At 33.2% G+C, this 26,697-nt stretch overlaps 1 protein-coding gene across 2 annotated transcripts in view; it reads right to left on the minus strand.

Annotated features, from left to right (window-relative positions):
• LOC136026533 (calsyntenin-1-like) overlaps positions 1-26,697 on the minus strand; it is a 241,190-nt gene that overhangs the window by 143,016 nt on the left and 71,477 nt on the right. For both annotated transcript variants that reach the window (XM_065703206.1, XM_065703207.1), the window contains exons 5-6: positions 12,474-12,829; positions 6,122-6,313 (exon numbers count right to left, since the gene is read on the minus strand). In XM_065703206.1, coding sequence (XP_065559278.1) covers positions 6,122-6,313; positions 12,474-12,829 — 548 coding nt within the window. The remainder of the gene's footprint in view (positions 1-6,121; positions 6,314-12,473; positions 12,830-26,697) is intronic.

Below are 26,697 nucleotides of genomic sequence, written 5' to 3' on the forward strand. Positions count from 1 at the left end.
CCTCTCTTCTTCAGCACGAACAAAATAATATAATCAGGGAGAACGCAAAAACCAAAAAAAAAACAAACGCAGAAAGTAGAACAAAACCATTTCAAAACCAATGAAAAAAAGCCGAAAAATTACAGATAAATAAAATTCAATGAAAGACCAAAAATTATAAGAATTAAAGCAAATACCTAACAACCATAAAGTGAGTTATTCGCCAATATCCGCGATTTGCACAAAATCAAAACAAATATGGACTGCCATCGCCAGATACTGACGAACAACTCGCGGATATTGGCGAATTGCTCACTTTATTGTGGTTAGGTATTTGATTTTAATTCTTTTAATTTTGGCCTAAGCATAATATATATATATATATATATATATATATATATATATATATATATATATATATATATATATATATATATATATATATATATATAGGTTGAGATGGCTAGGTCACGTTCTACGGATGAAGGATGACAGATTACCGAAGATTGTCCTTTTTGGCCAACCTTCTGGGACTACACGGAAAGCAGGTCGTCCTTGTCTGGGGGGAGGATGTCATAAATAAAGACTTAAAGGAAATGGGAACTTCCTGGGAGGGTGTAAGGAGGGAGGCTTTAAATAGATTAGGTTGGAGGAGGGGCGTGCGTGCGTGTATATATATATATATATATATATATATATATATATATATATATATATATATATATATATATATATATATATATATATATATATATATATATATTCATTACTGTTATCATTATTTATTATCTTATTTCTGTCAAAGCGGATCTTAGATATTATTCAATTCTGAGTGACAGTCCTGAATATAGAGTGCAAGGCTTCTTAAAGAATGGGAGGATTATCCTCCATAGAATGAACAATGCTTTAAAGAAAGTTGGATCAATATACATATAATAAGAGATAATTTAGCAGAGAGGCGGGCTCATTGGGAAGGCGCCTCCCTAACACTTGCGGTATTTTTTTTTTTTTTTTTTTTTTTTTTAGTTTCAATGTCTCTCTTCACTTTCATCGGGAAACACATTCTTGTTTATTAAATTTCTTGTAAGGAAGGCGTTCTCCAATGCACTTAAGAATTCTACGAAACATCGCCAATTAAGATAGTTTTACCATAAAGACGTCAAGATATAACTCTTGGAAACGAGATTCCATGAGACATTAGTAGAATATTATATTGCTCCACGCCTCTAATTCTTTTTCCTAAATAAGCACAATTTGTTCCACAACAGTAACAATCAAAATGGAATAATAAAAAAAAGATCTTATTGTAGAGTAACAATTAACCCAAAAACATTCTCATTCATGAAAAAAAAAAGATCACAAGTTTATTATTTATTTACATTTTTTAACCACCACAAAATCTAGAAGTATGGTTTCCTTCAAAATGTCCTTATTTCAGGAGTGATTTATCCTGGAATTTTTCTTGGGGGCATTTCTAAATAGAAAAAATTCTAGGAATAATGGACGAAAATTCTCTACGGCGTCACAGCGGTTAGACGTTTCAGTTATTTGTTGTTTTTTTTTTTAAAGTGACAAGTAACAACATTGCGGCAGTAAAGATCAATCTCTGGGCGCCGTATTGCCAGCCATAGCATTAATCCACTAAGCTACCAAGGGTAAAATAGTTATTGTTTTCTTATAATCCCAGCCTCTAACAGTAATTTATTCTGAAAAATTCAGGTGCCAAAAACTTTATGGCGATCACATTACTGATTTTCCTAAATGTAGTACTCATCACATCCTAATTTTCCTCAAAATTTTTAAAATTTAATATTTCACATCTGGTAGAAAAAGTAAAAATTCCATGATCATACTGATTCAAACAGTTCAATAGCTATATGGACTCACTGCAGCACCGACATGCAGCACCTACCGATCAATAGCTATATGGACATACTAATATGGACTCACTGCAGCACCGACATGCAGCACCTACCGATCAATAGCTATATGGACATACTAATATGGACTCACTGCAGCACCGACATGCAGCACCTACCGATCAATAGCTATATGGACATACTAATATGGACTCACTGCAGCACCGAGCTGCGTGAGGCCAAGACAGCTACGCACGCTCCTCCTCCATCCCAATCTCATTAAATTCTCCCTATTTACACCCTCCAAAGAAGTTCCATTTCCTTTTAATATTTCTATACTATATCCTCTCAAGCCGTTTGGGGAAGACGGGACAACAACTAACTCGTTAGAGTTAATTTCCAGGGAAAAGATTATAAAATTCTCAAGCTACGAATTTCTCTTTAAAGACATTAGTTTAGACTGATAGGTGAGACATAAATAAGTCATATTTGTGAAACTAGTAGCAACAATGACATTTCTGCTTTTCATTTCTTTTCCACATTCTAGCATATAATATTCTGTGCCTTTACAACATCAGGATGGAAAATAGTGATCATCATCATTGCATTGAATCCATCGAGTATACTAATGCCACTTCCAGAGTCAAGTATCAAAGACTATTTTTTCTACTAATTAGTCATTTAGTTATTATCAATTAGTTAGCAACTAATTAAGTAAGAAGAGACGTTATTTTTTTAATTAAAAATGAAATTTGTTCAATTTTTCGCTGGAGCTCAAGTCTTCTATACTTCCATAAAGTAAAACACCAAATGATGCAGAAATTGTTTGTTCCAAAACGGTTAGTAGTGCCTAGATCCAGCCTCTAATGGGGATGAGAAAGGAAGGGGGGTTTTACAATTCTTGACAGCAGAACATGACCAAGCTATTGGCTTTCAATTAAATTAGAAGAAAGTAAGAGTAAGTGTTTTTTTTCCACTGTTAGAGGTCCATATCTAATAAAATCTGTGTGGTGGTGAAGGAAGAGGGAGAGGTCGAAAACTATTGTATGCACAATATTTAATGGAAGGTGCAGGGATGGTACTAATTTTATAAGAGAAAAGTAACATTGTTTAGATCTTAGCTGGAGCTCAAGTCTTCCAAAATCACATACTTGGTTTCAAACGGTTTATTAGCGCTAATTAGTTCATACCCATATGCTTTCATTGACAATCTTAAATGGCAAAAAATGGCATTATTAAAAACCGCTCAGAAAAATGTACTTTATTTCCTTATAGATTTTAGAATCAAGAACATTTTATAGAAGGCCATTCGACATTTTGAGGTTAAATGCACCCAAGGAAGAAAGATGAGTTGAACAAGAACATAGTGTATTCGACAATAGATGACTCTCTAATCGGAATTGTTTTGTTTTTTATCGAGGGGATTCTCCAACACTTGGTGTGCGTCTCCGAGTATCATGCAGTACATCTTCGTGACGTAGCGCAACCTCGCCCGGTGTAGCACACTTCTGTCATGGGCGGCACACGCCACCTAGTGTACAGGATTTTTAAAAGTGAGTAACCTCTCGGTATACTCGTTTTTTGGGTTGTAAAACTTGCTTTCATTTAGCTCAAATTCCAATTCCGTTGCCATTTTGGATAATTATAACTTTGGATATAAGAAAAAAATGTTTAAAAAAAAAAACTTCAAAGAATTATGTAATTTTTTTTTTAGAAAAAAAAAATCTTTCCCAGACTATACTTACGTATATTTTATGGCATATCAAAATGTAAAAAATTTTCATCCGATCGTAAATAAATTTTAAGATGTTGTTGAATATAGTTTAGCGAAAGTTTTAGGTATAAAGTATCCTCCCCCCTAAAGCCCTGTTAATACTTTTTGCACTTACTGAAACTAGAGACCCCTGAACACAGAGACTTAACAGTTGAATGCATCCGAACAGTGCCCGGTGAATAATTTTTTCAAATAATTTTTAATTTTAAAGCACGGTCGTCATTTTACGCATGGAGAAAATTTTCCAGTGGGAAACAGTAGCGGGAACTTTCCACGGGGAAATTTGCACTAGAGGACTATTTTTCCAAAGGGTCATATTTTCCAGGGAGGGGATATTTTTCTTGAATTTCCTTTCTTTTGAGATCTGAGCCACGCACAACGGGTAAGCTAGTTTTCTATAAAAAGACTAAATTCGTATATCAACCCAATCCACTCCATAAATTACTCTCAACAATGACCATTTTTTGTATACACTCCAGAAAGTCAGTCTTATGAACGACTTCCAGAAGGGAAAATTAGAGCTCCATATTACCTCACTTCTCCATTTCTGTTTCCTTGACATAATGCAAAGCTTATTCCATGGAAATATTACCTAAAAGGTAATTATGCAAAAGGTTTTCTTGCGGAAAATATTATCACCTTTGTGTGTTCTTGGTACTGTTCCCTTTAGAAAACGGTGACTTGAACCACGAACAAAATATTTCTGCTTTAGAGATTAATGATTAAATACACAATAGTAAATATTGTATCAGAGGGAACGCTGAGCGTTGCCTGTAGTGAAGGCCATGAAGCTCCAATGTTTTGTTATCTATTATTTATTATTTTCCCCAGAGGTACTTCGTATGGATAGAGAGGCCGTATAAACTTCGGAGGGAGCTCATTTGATTGGAAATCGAAAATTCTAGTGCCCTTTTCAAGATTAAAAATTGATCGGAGGGCAACTAGCCCTCCCCCACACCCTTTTTCCAAATATATCCGATAAAAATTTTGAGTAATTTTTATTAAAAATACTTGAAAGATTAGATAACAAAAACTTTGGGGTTGGCACAGCCTCCCAAGGCCCGGGGGCAGACGTTGTAAGTTGTGCCACATAAGTTAACCATGAACAAGAAATTTCTGCTGTAGAGATGAAGGATTAAATACACAACACTAAATACTCTATATATACACAATATACGCACTTATATATATACAATATACAATAATGTATATATTTACAATTGAGGGGTTAGTTTAAAAAGGGATTTCCAGGTTCATCCATCTGCCGAGTTAAATTTTTGACATTTTCTGTCCATTTGTTTTTTCTTATTATTATTATTATTATTGAAAAACACATTGGAGACACAAAAAAAGAAGCAAAAATACAAAAGTTTCACTATGTTGGGAAAGTTTAGCTTTTTTCTCTAAGGGAGATTTAAGCAATATGATAAATCTAGCTTCACCTTTGTGTATTCATGGTACTCTTCACTTTAATGAATGGTGTCTTGAACCAAGAACACGTTATTTCTGTTTTAGAGACGACGATTAATAGTATATACATTATATACATTTATACATTATATTATATATATTATACACAATAGTATAAATTGTATACATACAATATACACACTGATATACATACAATATATATACACAACTGAAGAGTGAATTTAAAAACTGTTTTCTAACTTTACTTATTTACCAGGTTATATTTTTAAAATTTGCTTTTAATTTTTTCTTTTCTTTTGGAGAAAAATACCGTAGAAAGACACAAGCAATATGCGAAAATAGAAAACTTTCGCTATTTTGGAAAAGTTCACTTTTTCCTCTTAGAAATATTTAAGCAATGTGACAAATTTGGTTCGACCGTTGTGCATTCACGGTACTGTTCCCTTTAGGGAACAATGTCTTGAACCATGAGAAAGATATTTCAGCTCAGAGACGAGGAATTATATACACCCTTTTAAATGAAGAATTGATTTAAAAAGCGTTTTCTATCTTCACCAATTAACAAAGTTAGATTTTTGAAAGTTGTTCTGCATTATTTTTTTTGCGTTTTTTTAATTTAAAAACACGTTGGAGAAACAGTATGAAAATAGAAATACACAAAGGTCATACGAAAATAGAAAACTTTCACTATTTTGGGAAAATTTAGCTTTTTTCTCTTAGAAAGATTTAAGCAATATGATGAATGTGGTTCAACCTTTGTGTATTCTTGGCACTGTTCACATTGGGGAATTGTTGTTTTGAACCATGAACAAGATATTTCTGCTTAAGATGAGGATTATACATAAAATTTTAACTGAAAGACTAATTCAAAAAATATTTTAAAGCTTTATCCATCTACCGAGTTACACTTTTGAAAAATGCTTTTAATTTTCTTCTTTTTGTACTGAAAAAGACAGAAAAAAATAAAAAAAAATAAATATATATAAAATATTTCAATATATATAAAAATAAATAAAAAGACATAAGATTCTACGTTTGACAACGCTGCATAGTAGATACAAACAAAAACAGTACTTACCACAAAGTTTCCTTTGGTCAGTGACAGAGTAAGTGTCCCTGTCACATTTTTTACCCAGATGTGAGGCTGCAAGCGAAATCCTTGACTGAATATCCTTTGCAGTACAGGGAACATTACACAGATCAAATTTGGTATCAGGAAAAAGGGATTTCCTGCCACTCCCTGGGGAGTAACTAATCCTTTCTGGGACATCTACGAAAGAAATGGGTGAATGAAAATATGAGACAGCCAATTTTCTAGGTTTCAAATGTATTTAAAAATAAGCCAAGAAAATATATACCTATTATTCTAACTGTAGATATGGTAAATCAAAAGTATTTTACAAATCATCAATTATACAGGATAAAAAAAAAATTCTGAAAATGAATTTTGAACCAAAAATACATTTTTGTCCCATCTGTCAAGAAGTTTTGACCAGGAGGGTTTTTCTGGTCTGTCAAGAGTTAATTTTAAATAGAAGGCAGTTGTTTTAGAAATTTTAGAAGAATATAAAGGAGATCAAAAGCTCCAATTTCAAAATAGTTCGATAGAGAAGAAAAAGAAGAAATTAATCGTTCGGAAGAAAAAACAAACTTCTAAATACGGTATCTTAGAAACCAAAAGATAGGCAAGAATGGACTGGAGCAATTGATAGAGCTTTGACCAGCTTTGTCTGTCTGGTCTATCAAGAGTTATTTTTTTGTAAAAAGCAGGTTTTTTTTAGAAGAATACAAAGAAGATCAAAGGCTTTAATTTCAAAACAGCTCGATAAAGGAAAAGAAAAAAAAAGAATTGTTCGGAAAAAAAAAAAAAAAACACCAACTTATAAATACGGTATCTTAGAAACCAAAAGATAGGCAAAAATGGACCAAAGCGGTTAATAGAACTTTGACCAGCCGTGCTTTTCTGGTCGATCAAGAGTTAGTTGTTTGTAAAAGGCAGTTTGTTTTAAGAAATTTTAGAAGAAGTATTTTATTAGAGATCAAAAGCTCCAATTTCCAAACAGTTGGATAGAGAAGAAAAAAGAAGAAGAATTCTTCCGAAAAACTTAAAACTCGTAAATATGGTACCTTAGAAAGCTAAAATATATTGAACCAATGAAACTTTTTTCTACACAGAGTACAAACACCATGGGTCACTATCGAGAGACCCATACCCTTTTGTTCCATATAACCAGCAGAAGTTTTTTTTTATTTTTATCTGAAGCCTTTCTGTAATCTACTACAAAGGTTATGAGTAAATTAAGAGGGTGGAAACTGGCCCTAATGTCGACAAAAAGAGTAACACGGAGTTTAAGTAATTTAAGGGAATAAAAGGAATTTAAGATCAGAAAACCTGAAAGTGGGAAACTCCCCCCTGCCCAGGTCTAGAACGGTCACTGGTAGAACCCTTCACAATAGCGTGACCTAAGATTTTACGTATGTAATATAATAAGAGGAATTTTGTCTGTAAAATAGGCTCTTACAAGCGGACTCAAGCTCTGCATAAAATTTTAATTTAAGCAAGTTTTATATTACGATAATTCAACATAGTAGCAATAAGACAGAATTTTTTTGCTACAGACACTACATACAGAATTTGAGGTGCACCAGGACTTTGACGTCCTCGGACGTCAAAGTCCGAGGTCCTCGGACGTCAAATGATCCGTTTTCTCGGATCATTCCGAGAAAAAAATACAAAACCAACAAAAAAAACATTTACGGACCAACAATTTTCCTAGAGATGACTTTTGGAGTAACTCCTGATTGACTTCTAACAAGACCCCCTCTCGCTGTTTGTAGACATGTTCGACAGCATTATCCTTTAAATTAATTAGCTTCAAATTGCAGGTCACCCAAAACTCGAATTCCAGCCTAATATATTTTGAAATCGGGCAGTCAATTTATAACCAAAAAAAAAAAATATCTAAAAAAAAAATTTGTATATCTTAAAATATTCGAAGCTCCAGACATACAACAAAGAAAACTCATTCCGGGCTTTACTTTATTAGCACTCCTTTTTTCTTTTCTTTTTTTGTAATAAGTTTAAGAACAGAGTTGAGGGAAGCCAGCGTTTACCCCCCCATCCCAGCATAAATTTTCACCCACAGAAAATTCCCCTCCTCCATATTCCCCCTGGAAAATCCTGGATTTTTATTAGAAGGTGAATTGACAGTTCTACTCACTTGTTTAAGTCAGAGGCAATCGTATAGCGTTGCCTATAGTAAACAGGCATAGGGGTACAATATTTGTTTATTTATTTATTTTTTTAAGCTGCTACACCAAGTATAGATCCAGTATTATACAACTATCTAAATAAAAGAACTATACAGTTTAAGGGGCGTGCTTTTTTTTTGTTTAATATAATTTAAAGAACACGCAGTCTAACTAAAAACAAATATTTTGGGAATTATGCCGAAGAAAAAGAACTATCTACATTAAAGGGTATGTTTTTTTTCGTTTTGTTTTTTTTAATACAATTTAAAGAACATGCAGTATAACTAAAAAAAAAAATATTGTGCATTATACCGAAATAAAAGACATACCTATTTTGTACTTTCTCTTTGGCAGCTAAATTTTGTGTGTGCAAGAATTTTCCATAAGGGGTGGGATATCAGAGGGAATTTCCTGCGAGAGAGGGAAGGATTTTACGGGTAGTCATTTTCAAGGGAGGGGAAGGGGGGGGTTTAAAGAGTATTTTTCAGGAGGGTCAACGCCTAGACCCATATGTTAGATGGATTTGATAGACTTAGATCATAACAGATGATAAAATCTACGCTAGTTTAAAGATGGAAGAACCTTCAGTTTTTTTTATTGAATTACTTGTTACCCGAAATAGTGAAGTTTTCATTTATTTTTTTCACCTTTTTTATAACAAATAAATTGACAATTTTCTGAACAAGCCTAATAGCTTAAATCAAATTAATAATGCTACCGAGGAAACTTTCGAATTCTGGATCAAATGAATTTAGGAAATTTTCAGTATTACGCAATGTTTTGTATATTTTTTCACAATTGAAAATGCGAAATTAGAACATTAGAAATTTATAATTATCAACATAATCAGATTTTATCAAACAAGATTTGATCAATAAATCAAACTTTGATTACCCTAAAATATTTTTCGCAATATTTGGGAAATATTTTGGGATGGAAGATAATATTTGAGGCTTTATTTTAGTATTTGGGAAAAGAAAAGGTGTGTAACAGTGCGTATTGAATGGAATTCAGATATGGTTTTGGTGATTAGGAAGGGGTGGGGTGAAATCTAATGTCTCAATTTTACGTTTAAAGGCCAAATATCCGAGAATAACCATTCAGACTGAGCTTGAAGAGGAGTAATACCCCTCCTCTTATTCTAACCTTGGTTGGTATAAAAAGTCCAATTATAAAAAAATATCAGAAGCACAATCTTTATCAGAGGGCACAAATTCTTGTTCACAGGACATACCTACACACAGGGGGAAGGGAGAGAGTGTCCAAGTATATTGGTCCGACGTTTCCACCGCAGATACAAAGTTATGGCAAATTATTGCCTTTAATCAAACCTTGAATGTGGCTATAAAAACTGCAAAGAATAAAAAAAAAAAAAAAACAGGAGCGAAATTGGCACCATGTAACAACACACAGAGTGAATGACGGGAAGTCTCAGCTATGATTGGTCCGAATGTCCGATTCCCTCCCAGAAATTAAGGCATAGTGAATAAAAACATGTTTCTTTTCCACTCCTATAGGTAAATTCCCGGACCCCCTCCTAGAAAATAGCCCCCAAAGTCAAGGAGTACACTGCACCTGCGACGCTTCAGCAATTGGTAATTGTATGATAAACACCCTACCGCCTAAGTTGTTCATTCATTGACACATTATAGAACCGTTTTTCATCTTTAGTTTCTTTCAGCTTAGCGTGAGACAAGACAAAGAGAAGTGACAAAATAGAGGGAAATATACAGTTTGGGCTATATATTTGCACATTAGGGAGGGAAGGGGGGTGCAAATTATTTGGACAGTGTGAAGTTAGAAAACAATTCTTACTACCTAATATGGAGAATAATTGTACCTAACACATTAGACATGCAGATATGCTATACTTTATCCCCATCCCCACCCCCTAATGTGCAAATACATAGCCAAAATGTGTTTAAAAGTATTATATTTGTATCTTACTTTGGTAAAATTAATTTGGATTGAGTTCCAGAGAAACAAATAGGAAGAACATTAGGTAGGGCGTCTATCATACAAGTACCGAGCAATTTATCAAAACTTGAGGCAAAAGAAGAGAAAATGTATATCAGTTTCTGAATATGAATTTAGAAGGTTTCAGTCTTGCAGAAGTATATTATTTTGAAACTAACCGGTTATTTTTTTTTTTTTTTTTTTTTTTTTTTTTTTTACAGAAGTGAAATTTGATATTGCATGCGAGACAGTGAGCAATCACAAGCCTGAAAACAAACAATAGAATATTGTTTGGCTAGAAACCATAAAAGCTGACTCGTTAAGTTCTCTTGATAGTCCTTTTTTGGATCATGGCAATGAAATACTATTCAAATAAAGACTAGTTTATAATTGCACTTTTTATAGGAGCGGGAATGGTGGACAAATTAGGATTAAAGAACTTTTTATTTTAACTATTTTAATTTTAACTATTTATTTTATTTAAATTAAAAAACTTGTTATTTTCTTCTGTTGCTTTAGTAAGGTTATTTTAGTTAGTTCAACATTGTTTTAGAACGTATTACATTCCTTATGAAAATTGATGTCCCAATTTCACCCCCTCCCACCTTTTTACTAGAAGAATTGTCACTTATCACTAGAGAAATTACGTGTTGCTTATCAATAAAGAAAAAATCTGACTCTAAACACTGAATAACAAAATAGTTTCTGTATGAATACCACGCACATGCGTAGACGCTTTTCTGGGCGCGCAAACAGGAGATGAATCCAAGTTGGTCCAAGAGCGAGCTATGATCGAGTTAGGTTGTTTTAGTGACCACACGGTGAATAAATTCAAAACCAATATTTTAATAGTAATTTAGAGAAGCATCTTTTCTTCATATGCTCCTTTATTAAAGTTATCTTAATTAGTTCAACGCTGTTTTAAAACATATTGTTTTATTTACCATGATTAAAAGCAGCCTACTGACTATGAAATCCTGAAACTCAAGTAAGTACAGGTCCAAACCTCTGGGAGGGGCTAGATGACTTTACATGGAGGGGAAGAGCAGAGCTGGAACAAAAACCAAAACAGCGCAATTTTAGGCCACAAAACTCAGTGTAAAAAAAGGTAAGTCCTTGTTTGCTATGAAATAAACTGTGATCGGTACAAAAGCGATCTGGATTACGGCTCAAAGCAAAAACAAGCTACGTCCTGATTCGGTGTAGAAACGAACAATGTCCTGGCTCAGTGCCAAAACGAGCTACGTCCTGACTCAGAGAAGCAACTAAGTAAAAGATGCGGAATTTTGTTGACGCGTGAAAACCGGCTAAAGTCCTGAAACGATGGAAAACAAGCTAAACTTGGCGCAAACACGAGCTGAGTTCTGATTCGCCGCTAAAGAGAGCTAAGATGAAGCTGCAGACAGACTCGGTACAAGAATAAGGGAAGTCACAGCTCCGTGCAAAACCAAAAAAGTCCTGACTGGGTGAAAGTCTCTGTCACTCTGTCTCTCCCCTCTTTCTCACTTACCGCCAACTTTTTGGCACAAAGGTAAGCTATCTTTTTGGAGCTCAATCACACAAGGATTCCAAATCTCTATGAAAACGGATTGGCCGAAGCTGGCCAATCGGCCCTCCTGCCCCATCTCCTACCACCAAATTTTCAACAGAAAGGTAGTGCGACTTGTTTGAATGAAATCGTGCAAGGATTTCAAATTTGTAGGATTTGAAAACTACCAGTTGGCTCAGTAGCTTAAGAGTCTCGCATCTAGGCCCAAAGCTCTCCTTCAAGCGCCTGTGTGTGTTTTTTGACTAGACCCCTTAAGATTAGGTGGTAAGATTGCTGGAATAAGAATTAGATGTCAAAACTAGAAGCATTCCCCTAGAAAAAATTCCCTAACTCAAAAAATTCAAGAGGGGAAGGGTTCAATTCTTTAATGACAATACGAAAAATTACATTTTAAGAATCTGGAAGGAGGATTTTTTAATGCAAAATAAAAAGTAAAAGTTATTAGCCTCTCTATCCCCCACCTTTTAAAAGGAACCCATGCTAGAGAGGGAGAGGAATAGCTGCTTAAAAGGCTGATCCATCTCTTGGCCAAAAAATTTCCATTCATGTGTTACTCAGGGCTTTTTCCCTTGCGTAAGGGAGTTTAGGGGATATATATAAGGAGGTTTTCTATTATCTTCCGGTGTATAGATGTCAAGAATATAACTCTAAAGATTTATTTGATAAATCTTACCTTGCCAACCAAGCTTACACACTCGGTTTACTTTAATAGTAACTAAAACCGGATCTGACATCTTCATACCACAATCATAAGCTACCACCTTCAATATATAATTATGGCTATCGTCATGGCTCAATGGTATTGTGGTCCTGATAACACCTTCATCATCAATGGCAAATGGCTCCTCTTCATTCAAGATGGCGTATTTGCAGATATCACTGAACTTTTCAGAGCAGTCCTCATCTTCTGCTTCTACTTGTATAACGCTTTCATAAAGACGCCCTTCGTCTACTTCAGCTATATATGCAGGGGCAGTGAATTTTGGTGAGAATTCATTTACATCAGTTACAGTGATATGTACAGTGGCACTAAAACAAAAATGAAAAGATAAATAAGGGTGTGAATAGCATTTGAAGCAATAACTGAAAAAACAAACATAAATTCCCCATTTAAAGTGAAATACCTCAAGATAGATATACCACAGAGGTTCATATGAGCGAGCCACAGAGTAAGGGAGATTATTGTTCTACACTCCCCAGGATAAACAATGTCCTTTAATTTCCATGTGCATAATTTATTCGCGGTTAAGTAGCGAAGCAAATCGAAGGAAACTAAATATGTAAGGATCAACAAAATCGGGTATTCGCAACATCCCAAGAATGGCTTAAGAGATTAAGTTGGAACTAAATGGGTGGTGTTGCAAGGGTCAATTGGAACTCAAATTTTGACTCGAGGGAAGGTTTGGAGGTATATATAAGGAAAACATTGCGTGTAACGGTTATCAAAAACTTTTAGTTATTACCGGAATATGACTTTGACTGTCGTGTTAATGGATGCGGGGGGTTAGTGGATTAAAACTTTATGCCTCCTATCCACCTAAAACTTTTTGCACCATATGCTCAATAGGAGTTAGAATCTATTCATGTCTACTTAACAAAGTAAATCAAAAGACAATGCACAGTACGAGGTTATCAATTATTATTAATTGGGCAAAGTGGATCGTACATCCTGAATTGGGATGAGGAGGCAAAACGAATGGGGAAACAATGTTTATATCCGATCCATCTTAACACTTTTTCTCTATATGTCCTTGTGGGCCTATACTCTACAGTAATTACTATAAAGTATATAATATAAAATAAATATAAAATAATATATAATATAAAATATAATATAAAATAACGCTGTGTTGCCATGTGGTGAACATGCAACATCTCCAATATTCTGGAAAAGGCTATGAGAAACCAGTCAAAACTTTCAGCGAGTATTAGGGGGAAAAGTTGACTAGAAATCTTGAATTTAGGGAAGGGAAAGGGAATAAGATCTTGGTCTCTAAATCTCTTTGAGATTATTGGAACTACAACCCCCTGATTAACTAGAATCTATCGCCGTTGAAAGCAATGCATTCTGAAGTTCTGTCCTCAGGTTATCAAAATGGCGTATCCCGTTAATTTAGGAATAATAAAAAGAATATATTTTTACAAAAATATTGAAAATACATGTATACATATTTACATATTACATTAGATGTATATAAACAAAATACATCTTAACTATTTTCTATTTTATAATTATAACATTAAAAAAAAATTACTGAGACTTCTAGGAATGAAGATCATTATACATTAAACCAGCCTATATACATTAGTTATTTCCAGTAGTCTAGATTAATATGATGATTTTTTTACACAAATAAAAAAATATTGGAAATGAATATTATATTTCAATAAAAAAAAGGAAACCCAAGCCGCTTAGACGGTTTGATAGGGAGGGGGAGGCACCACTCTTATTGATAAACCTTTATTAGCTAGTGATATTATTTTTTTGTCGTGTTGTTATCATTTTTATGGCAAAAAGATGCACGAAACACGAATTGTTTTCAGCTAAACTCAAATGACAATATGGCAGTTAGTAGTGTTAGAGGGGTTTTAGCTCTGCTACTACTTGTGTTAATTTCTGTTGTTTTTAAGATTGACTTGTTCATTCATTTTAATTTTTGTTCATTTTGAGTTTCATTTATTTATTGACAATAATTTCTGTTCGTTCTTTTAGAATGGTTTTGGGTTTAAATTAGGCTGAGAATTTTCTTTGAAAAACTTCTTTTGGAATTTTTTTTTTATGTTCATTACGAAAAAACTCTTATGCCTCAGGACAAAGTTGTGCTTCTTCTTGTACAAAAGCTGAATAGTGCTTCACCAACAACAAAAATAAAAAAAAAGTTTACTAGTCAAAAATATTGGTTCAAAATAGTCAATGCTTTTCGCTGCTTTAAAATTTCATAGAAAAGAATTTACGTTCCTTTTACTGGCACAAAATTTGACAGAGCAACAGCGGGTAAAAAATGCGGAGATATTCGGTTTATATTTCTGACAAACGCTTAAGGAATGCAATTGGCTTTCGAAAATATATCATAAAAATACACCAATGGAGTTAAGTATACTTTTTAGCATGAAAGCACCTTCTAGCTTTTTATATAGTACAGTAATGTCTCTTTTTCTCCTTCATTAAGTTTACAAAAAAGTCCCATTAAAAGCTTTCCATAACTAAAATATAAGAATATACATAGTCTCCTATACAAACCACCACTTCAAAATAGATTCCAATTTTGGGGAACACAAATTGCCTCCAGAGAAAAGGGTAAACAAGGTTTCAATTTTTCAAAGCAATATACTTCAAAGGGTCCAAAATCATTAATATCCTTGAACAAGCCTGACAAGAGAAAATGGGACAATACAAGTCGATATTTGCCCGTCTACCTTTCATGGCCTGAACAAATAAAAAAAAAAAAAATTAAATTCAATCATCCGAATTGGGGGCTATTATTTCCAATTAAGCTCAACATAAAATACAGGATAATGGCCCTGTTTTCTCTTGTTTAGGTTTTATTGATCACTGGGCCCCTTTCATGCCGACTTAAATAAGCAAATCCCTTTATTTTGTACAATACTACAAAAAGAACATATATATATATATATATATATATATATATATATATATATATATATATATATATATATATATATATATATATATATATATATATATATATATATATATATTATCCCCCCTTCAAATCATTCTGTGGGAGTTGGAAAGGTGTATTTATGTCAGTGTTTTTGTTAATGATTGATATTAATTAATTAAATAATCGAAGGTACATCTATGTTTGTGTCCTGTATTAATACAAAGTTCATTCGATCACCAAGAAATTTCAGAAGTTGTTGAATACGATCTTACGAACCCTTATATTCAATTTTTTCGTGCCCCCCCCCCCAAGGCCCTCCCCATCTTTCGAATACCTATGGCACTGAACAATAATCGATGACATTTGTTTCCGTCCACATTATTTACGTTTTTTGGATATTATATATCCATCAGTGCCCAGCGGGCAATTTAACAATACTAACTTAATTTTTAAAATACGATCGTTACTTTACATAATGGGAAAAATTTTCCAACGGAATTGTTGGGGGAGGGGTGGAAAATTTATCAATTTTCCACGAGGTGGGGGGATTCCTCGAGGTGAATTATCTATAGGGAGGAACTTTCAGGGGAGATTTTCATTGAATTTGTTTCTTTTAAGATCGCAGCAACGCGCGACGAGTTAAGCTAGTCTAAAATAAAATCAATCATTCAAATTCTCATTCCAAGATCATAAGCTATTATTGCCGAATTAAATTCAAACTAAAATATCAGACATTAGACAAATTTAGGTTTTATTGATCTCTGGAAACTGTTTAGTTCAAATTAAATACAGAAATTCTTTTCTTTTCAACAATATTACAAACAAAATCTACAATAAAATCAATCATCCAAATTCTTGCTCCAAGATTGTGAGCTATTATTTGCAAATTAACTTCAAAATGAGATACCAGATAATAAAAAATGTTTCGCCTGTGTAACTTTTATCGATCCCAGGATCCTGTTTCACTTCAAATTAAATATGAAAATTCGTTTCTTTTCTACATTGCTGCAAATAAAATCCAAAATAAAATTAATCATCGAAATTCTTACTCCAAAACTTGTCAGCTAATATTGCCAAATTAAAAATAAATTACCAAATATTGACTTAGTTTTTTTCCTGTTTAAATTTTACTTATCCCTGAATCTTGTTTCAGTTGAAATTAGATACGGAAATTCTTCTCGTTTCTAGAATTCTGCAAATAAAATCTACAAGCTTGCTCCAAGATTGTGAGATATTATTTGCAAATTAATTTCAAAATAAAACATCAGATAAGGATCCAGTAAAGAAAAGGCGTTAGACATTTAATTTCTTTGCACTACTTATAAAAACTAACTATGACAATACTTAGTATAGTCGGAAAAAACAGATTTACATATTTAATTGAATTTACGATGATCCCGTAGTTTAATTTGGCAATAATAACTATAATGATTTGCTTAATAATACAGTGGTCTATAGTTAGGGAGAGCTGGTAGATCTTAGTTTCGGGACATTTAATCTTTTTGCACTAATTATAAAAACTAACTATTATAATACTTACTAGCCATGCACTCACTGTAGTCGGGAAAAAAATCGCTTTACATATTTAATTGAATTTAAAATGATCCAGTAGTTTAATTTGGCAATAATAAGTTATAGTTTTTGAGCAAAAATTTGCATTAGAAAGGAATTTCCATATTTGATTTGGTCTGAAAGATGATCCAGTGATCAATAAAACTTAAACAAGAGAACAAATGGGTCATCATCCGATAAATGATCCAGTAATCCTCCTGTTCAGGCCTCCTTTGGAATAAATCAAATATCTGAATCTTCTTTTTTTTCTTTCGACAATAATATTTCGGGAGAACAACCGCTTCCCTTTTTCAGTTCTATATGAGAAATGCAAAGATATGAAACGAAAAGAAAATAGAAAAAAGTAAACGAAACAGCTAAGATAATAAAAAACTGAAGAAAAAAAAAACAACGCGGAAATTTTATATCGCCAGTTGGCGAGGCTGTTGATGCCCCGTCTTGGCTTTCCCATCTCTGTGCCAGAGGACCTGTGAAGGTAGACTAATAATTTATTCTAGACAGGAAAAGGTTGTCGCAATAGAAGGGGCACTATTACCCCCCCCCTCAAGCAATGATAAAGGCGTACACCAAATATTCCCAGATATCAAGAGGGATTAGATGTCAATTTCTACCATCCCCTTTCTCCCTAGAACTCATTTTATATTTATACAAAGGCTCAATGACAGTTAGGATGTTTTGGCATTAAATGCACATACTTAGTAAGTTCTTTAATATTTAGTTTGGTACTTGTGTGATGAACCCCCTACCGCTCAAGTTGTTCCTCCATTGAATCGGCTTTTTTCGTTACTTTCTTTCCGCTTTCTTCTACTTTCTTTCAGCGTGAGACAAGAAAGAGAAGTGACAGAATAGATGGAAAATATATTTATATATATTTGCACATTAGGGAGGGGGTTAAAATGTTTGGACAGTGTGAAGCTAGAAAGCATTTTTTACTACATGATATGCAGAATAATTGTGCCTAACACATTAAGCATGCAGACCCGTAATACTTTATCCCCACGCCTACCCCTAATGTGCAAATATATAGCCAAAATTTGTTTCTAAAATATTATATTTTTATCTTACTTTGGTATATTTGATTAATACTGAGCGTCAGAGAAACATATTAGAAGAATAGTAGGTAGGGGGGAACTATCATACAAGTACCGCTGGTTTGTATAATTAGTAATAAAATATTATGTGTTTAATGTCTTTTGCATTCAGTGATGAATAGGATATAAGTTAATAAATAATAAAGGACAAAATATCCTTATTAAAATCAATGCGAGAATTATGCAGGTTTTGATCATTGGTTTTAATTCATGATCTTTTTTATAATCGGTTGTTCTCTGTTCAAATTCTCAATTTTATAGATAATTTAAGATTAAGATTAAAGATAATGTTTAAAGTCAGCATTTTCTCCCAAAGGAAGAGCAGCTCTCGAACCTTAGGTCGAATGTATCAACAGTATCATGGGAATTTGTGGATAATTTAATATGCCTAAAAACAATGTGTTTGAAAATTTTTATGGGATGATCAAGGACACTTTTGTTAAGGAATGTCTACGTGACCAGAAGAAGAATGATTCTAAGAAGTCACCCCCCACTGTGTCCGTGGATGACTCCTGGATTAGTAAAGTGTGCTAAGCGAAAAGCTTATCTTCGGAAAGTTTACAAGAATCATACTACACCTGAGCGACATCATCGTTTCAAAGAGTATCAAAATATATTTAAGTCAGCAACACATAGGGTTAAAACACATTATTATCGTAGAAAATTTTCAGAGTGCGGGAAAGATATGAAAAAAAACATGGATGATTATAAATTCCGTTGTTAAGCCTGGTCATTCGTTTCCATCATAACCAACGAAGCTGAAGCTAGGCGGAAAGGATATTGAAAAAGAAGAAAAATAAAGTGGGAATTTACATCGTATTTTGCTTCAATTGGTCATTTGACATCTAATTCTGTATCTGAATCAAGATCTAAGAGCGATTTTACTAGACATTTGGGTCCTTCTTGCCACAAATCTTTTGTGCTTGAACATGTAATTGAAACAGAGTTTTCTCGGATAGTTTCTATTTTAAATGGATCATCTTCTTCAAGACTGATTTGGTACCCATTCGAGTAGTCAAGACTATTCTCAAAGCGATAGTGACTATTTTTTAAGATCTTGAACTGTTGTACTCCGTGTCAAAATGTATTTTTCGACGTCATATTGAACATGACATCATTTATAGATTTTTATCTTTTTTTCAGTTTTTTCCTTTTTAGTTTTTTTTTACGTCACATTTAATATGACGTCATGTATAGTTTTTTTTTAGTTTTTTCTTTTTTTAGTTTTTTTTCTTTTTTAGTTTTTTCTTTTTAATTTTTCGATTTTTGAGTTTTTTGCCTTTTTTAGTTTTTTTTTAGTTTTTTTTTCTTTTTTTAGTTTTTTTTTAGTTTTTTTCTTTTTTAGTTTTTTTTCTTTTTTTAGTTTTTTTCTTTTTTAGTTTTTTCTTTTTTTAGTTTTGTTTCTTTTTTAGTTTTGTTTCTTTTTTATTTTTTCATTTTTTCTTTTTCTTTTTTTCTTTTTCATTAGTTTTTGTCTTTCAGTCTTTTATTTTAAATGTTCTTTTTTATAGTTTTTTTTCTTTTTTAGATTTTTCTGTTTTGATTTTTGATTCTTTGATTTTTGATAGTTTGATTCTTTCTCGCAACTCTACTTTTTAAAACAATAAAAAACTTTAGCGTAAAGAGCGGGGTGTCCAGGAGAAAAAGCCCCTTTCATATACGGAGTAATTTCTGTTCGTTTTAAGTTTTAATGTCGCTCCTTACTTTCATTTCAAAAAAACTTGTTTTTTTATTTAATTACTTATAAAAGCAACTAGAACTTTTAATTTTTTACAAACGTTTTCATTGGTAAGAAATATACGTAACTTACGAATTAACTTACGTAACGAACTTCTATATTCGTATGTTTTTGTTGCGTATATGAGGGGGTTCAACCCCCGTCGATACCTCACTCTTTACAATAAAGCTTAAATTTTGACCCAATTCCTTAAGAATGACATCTGAATCACAAAGGCCGTAGAATAAATAGCTGAAATTACTAAAAACACTTTAGCGTAAAGAATGGGATATGACGAGGAGAAAACCCCTCATATGCGTAATAATTTTTGTTCGTTTTAAGTTTTAATGCTGCTCCTTACTTTCAGTAGAAAAAAATTTCCATTTTTCCCTTTCCATTTCCAAGTTCCTCCATCGAGATATCCTCCCACGTACCCCCCCCCCCCACTTAACCCCTAAACCAAAAAAATCCCCCTGAGAACGTCTGTACACTTCCCAGTAACCATTGCTATATGTAAACACAGGTCAAAAATTGTAACTTGCAGCCCCTCTCACGGGGACTGCGGGGGAGTAAGTCGTCCTAAAGACATGGTTATTAGGTTTTTCGACTATGATGAATAAAATGGCTATCTCAGAATTTTGATCTGGTGACTTTAATTTCCGTTAGAATGAGCCCTCTCGCGACATTCTAGGACCACTCAGTCGATACGATCACCCCTGGGAAAAAAACAAAATAAAAAACAAAAAACAAAAAACAAAAAACAAAAAAACAAAAAAACAAATAAACACGCATCCGTGATCTGTCTTCTGGCAAAAAATGCGAAATTCCACATTTTTGTAGATAGAAGCTTGAAACTTCTATATGAGGTTCTCTGATACGCTGAATTTGATGGCGTGATTTTCGTTAAGATTGTATGACTTTTAGGGGGTTTTTCCCGCTATTTTCTAAAATGAGGCAAATTTTCTCAGGCTAGTAACTTTTGATGGGTATAACCGATCTTGATGAAACTTATATATTTAAAATCAGCATTTAAATGCGATTCTTTTGATGTAACTATTGGTATCAAAATTTCATTTTTTAGAGTTTCGGTTACTATTGATCCGGGTCGCTCCTTACTACAGTTCGTTACCACGAACTGTTTGAAAATATAGAATTTTCTTCTTTTTTCGGGTAGGGGGTATTATCTGCGGCGGAGATTTTCCACGGGAAAAATTTTCCGTGAGGAGAAAATTTTACAGGAGAAATTTTGAACAAGGGTGAAAAGGGAGGGTGATTTCCTGGAATGATTTGAAAAACGGTCAGAAGCCAAATAAAAAACAGGTTTTTTTCAACTAAAATTAAGGAGCAACATTAAAACTGAAAACGAACAAGAATTGTTTCTTATATGAGAGAGGCTGCCCCTTCCTGAGCCCTCGGTCTTTACCCCAAAGTCTGACTTTTTTCAGAATTCTTTATGAAACAGTCTGCTAAAAATTTTGCTTATTTTAATTTGTGATGTTGTTCCTAGCTTTCATTTGAAAAAAAATAGTTTTTTTTTATTTAATTTTAGATAAAACTCGGTCTTTTCTTTATAAACCAAATGATCCAAAATGGGTATAAGAATGTGAAAAATTCGGAAATGTTAGAATTTTATTGGGATTGTAAAGCAGTGTATTGGCAGAAATTTTATCTCAAGTCTGCACATCAATTAGGTATCTCACCTATTGGATATAACTTCATGGTATTTGTTTTCCAATTAGAGGAAGATTCAAGAGCTTTGATAGGAAGAAAAGGGCAAGAAAAGGGCATAAAAAAAAATAGTTTTTTTTTATTTAATTTTAGATAAAACTCGGTCTTTTCTTTATAAACCAAATGATCCAAAATGGGTATAAGAATGTGAAAAATTCGGAAATGTTAGAATTTTATTGGGATTGTAAGGCAGTGTATTGGCAGAAATTTTATCTCAAGTCTGCACATCAATTAGGTATCTCACCTATTGGATATAACTTCATGGTATTTGTTTTCCAATGAGAGGAAGATTCAAGAGCTTTGATAGGAAGAAAAGGGCAAGAAAAGGGCATGACAGGCTGATTGCCCACTTTGGAAAAATGAGTGATTATTCAGTGTTTCAGCCAGTGTTAGGTGTTTTCTACGTTAAAGTGAAGTATTTGGGGAAATCTTGAGTTACTTCTTTCAGTCCAATTAAAGGGTATAATATACCACTATTCATTTCTAGAGTAGCAAGGTATCTAGAACAAGTGTTTATCAAAGAAAATATTAATTTGTAAGATGTTATTCCAATTATTTTATAGCAGGCACTCGTTTATTTGTTTTCTGATGTTTTTATGTAGATAGCCTTTTCCCGGATTTCAATAAATGTTCTGACCTTACAGCTGTAATTAATCCCTCATTTTTTCACGTAAAATACCCTGTTTTCGAAACTTCAATGAATTACTATGAGCGGAGAGTGCAGAAGCTAAACAAAAATCAATTTGTAGTAAAGATTTGTCGATGATCTGCCAAAGTCCAGTGGTGAGAACCGCTTGCTTTCTTACAAAAAGATCCTGGGTTCTACTACCGTCGATGGAAACCTTTCGCATTAAATTCCAAATGATAAATTCCACCTAGTTCAATCGCAGACCACATAAGTGCAGCACCTCTGTATATAGATTTAGACAGAATAATCGTACTCAATAATTTTTGGCTACAACATTCTCGGCGCGTACAAAGAGCTCCTCCCATTTAATGCACAATCAGCAGTCCAGCGCATATTACCCAGGAAGATGTATAGCAGAAACTTTCTCAAAATTCCATTGAAACCAACTAGAGACTGTTTGTAATTTCTAAAAAGATTTGATAATAACATTACCGATTTTTGTATATGTATTGAAATAAATGAATTTAAAATTAGATTCTTTAAAAGGTAGTGCTACAACGGTGAAGCCAAGTTTCGCGTTCAAGAGAAATCTGACTTGTCTACTCGTGAAAAAATCTAATGCCGCTTATGTTTATACTTGTTTAAATGTTCTCCGGAGCACTTGTATCTCGGTTCAGCTATGTCTAATGGTTGAGATAAGGAATGATTGTACTGTTTAAATTAATCTACAGTGAGTGTGGCTGAGGAACCCAATCACAATAGACTTTGAACTGGATTTAATTAAATCTCATACTGCTGGAAAACGAGTTACACTCTCCATAATGTCTGCAGTAGTTAGGGTTTTATCAAAAGTATTTCGTTCGAAAAAATGACCCTATTTTATTTATACGTGTATACTCTTTTCACGTATAAATTAAAGAACACATCAAGATTAGGACGGCAGTTCTCGAAATATATTTCATTAACTTCGATCTGATTCTCAACCAACGTACTTACGTATTTTATAAAACACGCTCGAGAAGTGAAGTCAGGTTAATCATAATGAAATATACCAAAATATAATACTTCAAAAACTAAATTATGGAAACTATGACTAGAATTATAGAAAGTAGGCAGCCCACCACGAATTTTATTAAATGCCTAACCTAACGTAACCTAACCTAAAAAAAAATATCAACTATATATATTATTATTTAATTAAAATATACCTACATTGTAGTTTTCCCACTGAGCCTAAGCTAACTGTCTCTAAATACAGACCGATAAAACTGGTTTCCCTCACATCTAACAGAGCAAACTTTCCGATTGTGTTGAGTATAATACGTAAGTACCTCAGCCAACATGCATATTAGGGTTCCGAGGAGAGTATCCAAACTCGAAAAATTGTCGACACAGAAAGATCATTGACCGTGTATTTAGTTACTCATTCACTGTACCCAGGCATGTACACTAGGGATGTACACAGGAAGGGGCTCAGGACCCACCCCTGCCCCAAGAAATACTAAGTTTTCCCGAATATCTGGGTAAAATGTATTCAAATTATAAAAATGTTTTATTGTTGCTCAATCCCCACTCCCGAAAAATCATGCGTGCGTGCGTGATGCATGCAGAAATTTACTTGGGGGGGGGGACAATTCATGTACAAAATATTCGAAATAAAAGTGGATTAAAATATAATATAAAACATTTAAAATATTTATATGTTAAAGTCTCAAGATTGCAGGGGCTTCAAGTACTGGCCTCCCCCCTCCTGTACGTACGAGGAAGCAAATGAAAGTTTTAAGTTACTAATTTAAAACACAAGCGAAATTTCATTCTACTATTCCAAAAATACATTTAATTATATTCTAAACTCTGTAAACTTTTAAATGAATTTCTAATGCATATCCTAGCACTTGTCATTTCTTAACAAACAAACAAAAAAATGTCCGCTGTTAATGAGAAATAAAATAGGAGCTTTTAGAAATGACGTCCAGATTTTAGGACTTTCTGACACGGTACTGAGGATTTACTTCCCATCTCTACTTTGAAAAAGTTTTCCCAACTATCATTCAAGTTCTTATTACAGAAGGACCGGAAAGTTTCCCAAACATTCATAGAGAGCACTTGATCCAGGCTTTATAAAGATCAGTACCTTTGACATGCAATCCAGCAATTTTGACTTAATAGAGGTCTTCGGATATTTGTATCGAAAATTATTATCATGGCTGATATTTGGCTTAACATGGATAAAAAAAAAGTATGAATTCAAAAAAAGATGAAGTTAAGCAGGAATGTCGTATTTTAGTATCCTAGTGTGCTGGCTACATCTCCCCTTTCAAACTAAATTATTCTCAGGTCTCGAGTCAAAATTATTCAGGCGTCTCAGCATATGGTAAGTTAGTCGTATGCAAAGCTAGAAGGTCCAAGATTACAAGGTAAAAAATGTAAACAAGGATAATGTCAGCCCTTCCGAGTATTCACCTTACCAAAATACCATACACAGCGAGGTTCAGTGGCATCTACTCAAAAAATTTTGGGGAGGGGCAAGATGTGTTTGCAAAATCCAGGAGGGGGACTTTGCCTTTTTTCGAATAATCATTAAAAATACCAAAGCAGAGCATTTTTTCGATAAAAAAACCTCAAAAGACACTTTCATTTTTTGTGGGGGGAGGGGGCAAAATCTAGGAGGTGAAGGCAATTTACTACCTACGCCATAAGTTCCTTGTCGAAACTTGTTGCTAAGAGAACATTTCTGAGGATCCATTTATTCAATAATTGACAGTTTATAGAATACTTCGATTCAATATTTAATAAGAAAATATATTATACTAACCCACCTTGTTGGTGGGGGCGCTTCGCGCCCCCCAAGCCCCCCCGCGCGCTTAAGTCGTTACGCGCCATTGTAGTTGTGTCCCTGTGTCCCATCTGTGAATATAGATATATATATAGGTTTTAACTACGTAAAACTTGCGAATATACAACATTCTTCGCTGTCCCATTGTCTGGGCATATAAACAGATTGTCAGATTTACCGACTCTTGAACATGCAACATATAATTGTCAGTGGGAAAAACAATCCGTATTCAGATCTATACCTCATGATTCTAATGATTGCCCTTGAGCTTTGTTGATGGTGATTGCTAATCAAACATTCTCTGTGTCCCGGTCGTCATTTATATATCCCCCTGTGCCCCCCGGCGTCCCCGTTGTAGTTGTGTCCCTGTCATTTATATTCCCTGTGTCCCGGTCGTCATTTGTGTTCCGGTGTCCCAGTCTGTAATTTCTCTTTGAATGTCCCGGTCGTCATTTATATCCCTGTGTCCCGGTCGTCATTTGCGTCTTGGTGTCCCGGTCTGTATATACATTCGTTTTTGAATTGGTATTTGATGAAATAAATTTATTGTTTTTTTCCATTTTTCTTTTTAATTTTTTTTTTGTTTTTTTAGTTGTTAATAGTTTTTTTTCTTTTTTCTTTTTAGCTTTTTTTTGTAGTTTTTACCTTTTTATAGTATTTTTTTTTATTTTTAGTTTTTTTAGTTTTCTTTTTCTCCTTTATTTTACAGTTTTTTTCCTTTTTTAGTTTTTTTTTCTTTTTTAGTTTTGAAATAATTTTTTTGTTTTTTTCCTTTTTTTCCTTGTAGTTTTTTTTTGGTTTTTACCCCTTTTTTAGCTTTTTTAGTTTTTTTTCTTTTTTTAGTTTTTTTCTTTTAGTTTTTTTGTAGTTTTTACCTTTTTTTAGTTTTTTTTATTTTTATTTTTATTTTTTTAGTTTTCTTTTTCTCCTTTATTTTTCAGTTTTTTTCCTTTTTTAGTTTTTTTTTCTTTTTTAGTTTTTAGTTTTTTTAGTTTTTTACCCTTTTTTAAGTTTTTTTAGTTTTTTAGTTTTTTTTTTAGTTTTTTTTATTAGTTTTTAGTTTCTTTTTAGTTTTTTTTTGTAGTTTTTACCTTTTTTAGTTTTTTCAGTTTTTTTTCTTTTTAGTTTTTAGTTTTTTACCTTTTTTAGCTTTTTTAGTTTTTTTGTTTTTTTTTCTTTTTAGTTTTTTTTGTAGTTTTTGCCGTTTTTAGTTTTTTCTTCTTTTGTATTAATACTAAAGTCAAGGTTCGAACCTGGAACCTCTCCAACCTAGGATCTGGAACATAACCCGTTACTAACTCAGCTACATCGGCTTGAATACTTTCGTTTTTGAATTGGTATATGATGAAATAATTCAGACGTCATACGCGGACAAACATGACGTCACTCGACAGACAGACAGACAGACAGGCAGACAACTTTTTATTATAAATATAGATAGTACTTGAAGAAAAGACTAACTTTGAAAGAATATTTTGAAGATCTATGGATTCTTTACTTTCTGGCTTCTTGAAAAAAGGTAGGATGGGGTGGAGAAGAAAGACGGGAATCCCTCAACCTCCCCTTTTTGAGATGAAACCCTAAAATCATAAAAATTGTAATTGTTTTCTAAAATATCTCCTATCCCAGGCAGATGTTGTCAACAGTTTTAGTCACTATCAATGAGAACAAGAGCTAAGAGCTCATATGGCACTTGTGA

Source organism: Artemia franciscana, chromosome 4 (genome assembly GCF_032884065.1).
Source record: "Artemia franciscana chromosome 4, ASM3288406v1, whole genome shotgun sequence".
Taxonomy (NCBI): domain Eukaryota; kingdom Metazoa; phylum Arthropoda; class Branchiopoda; order Anostraca; family Artemiidae; genus Artemia; species Artemia franciscana.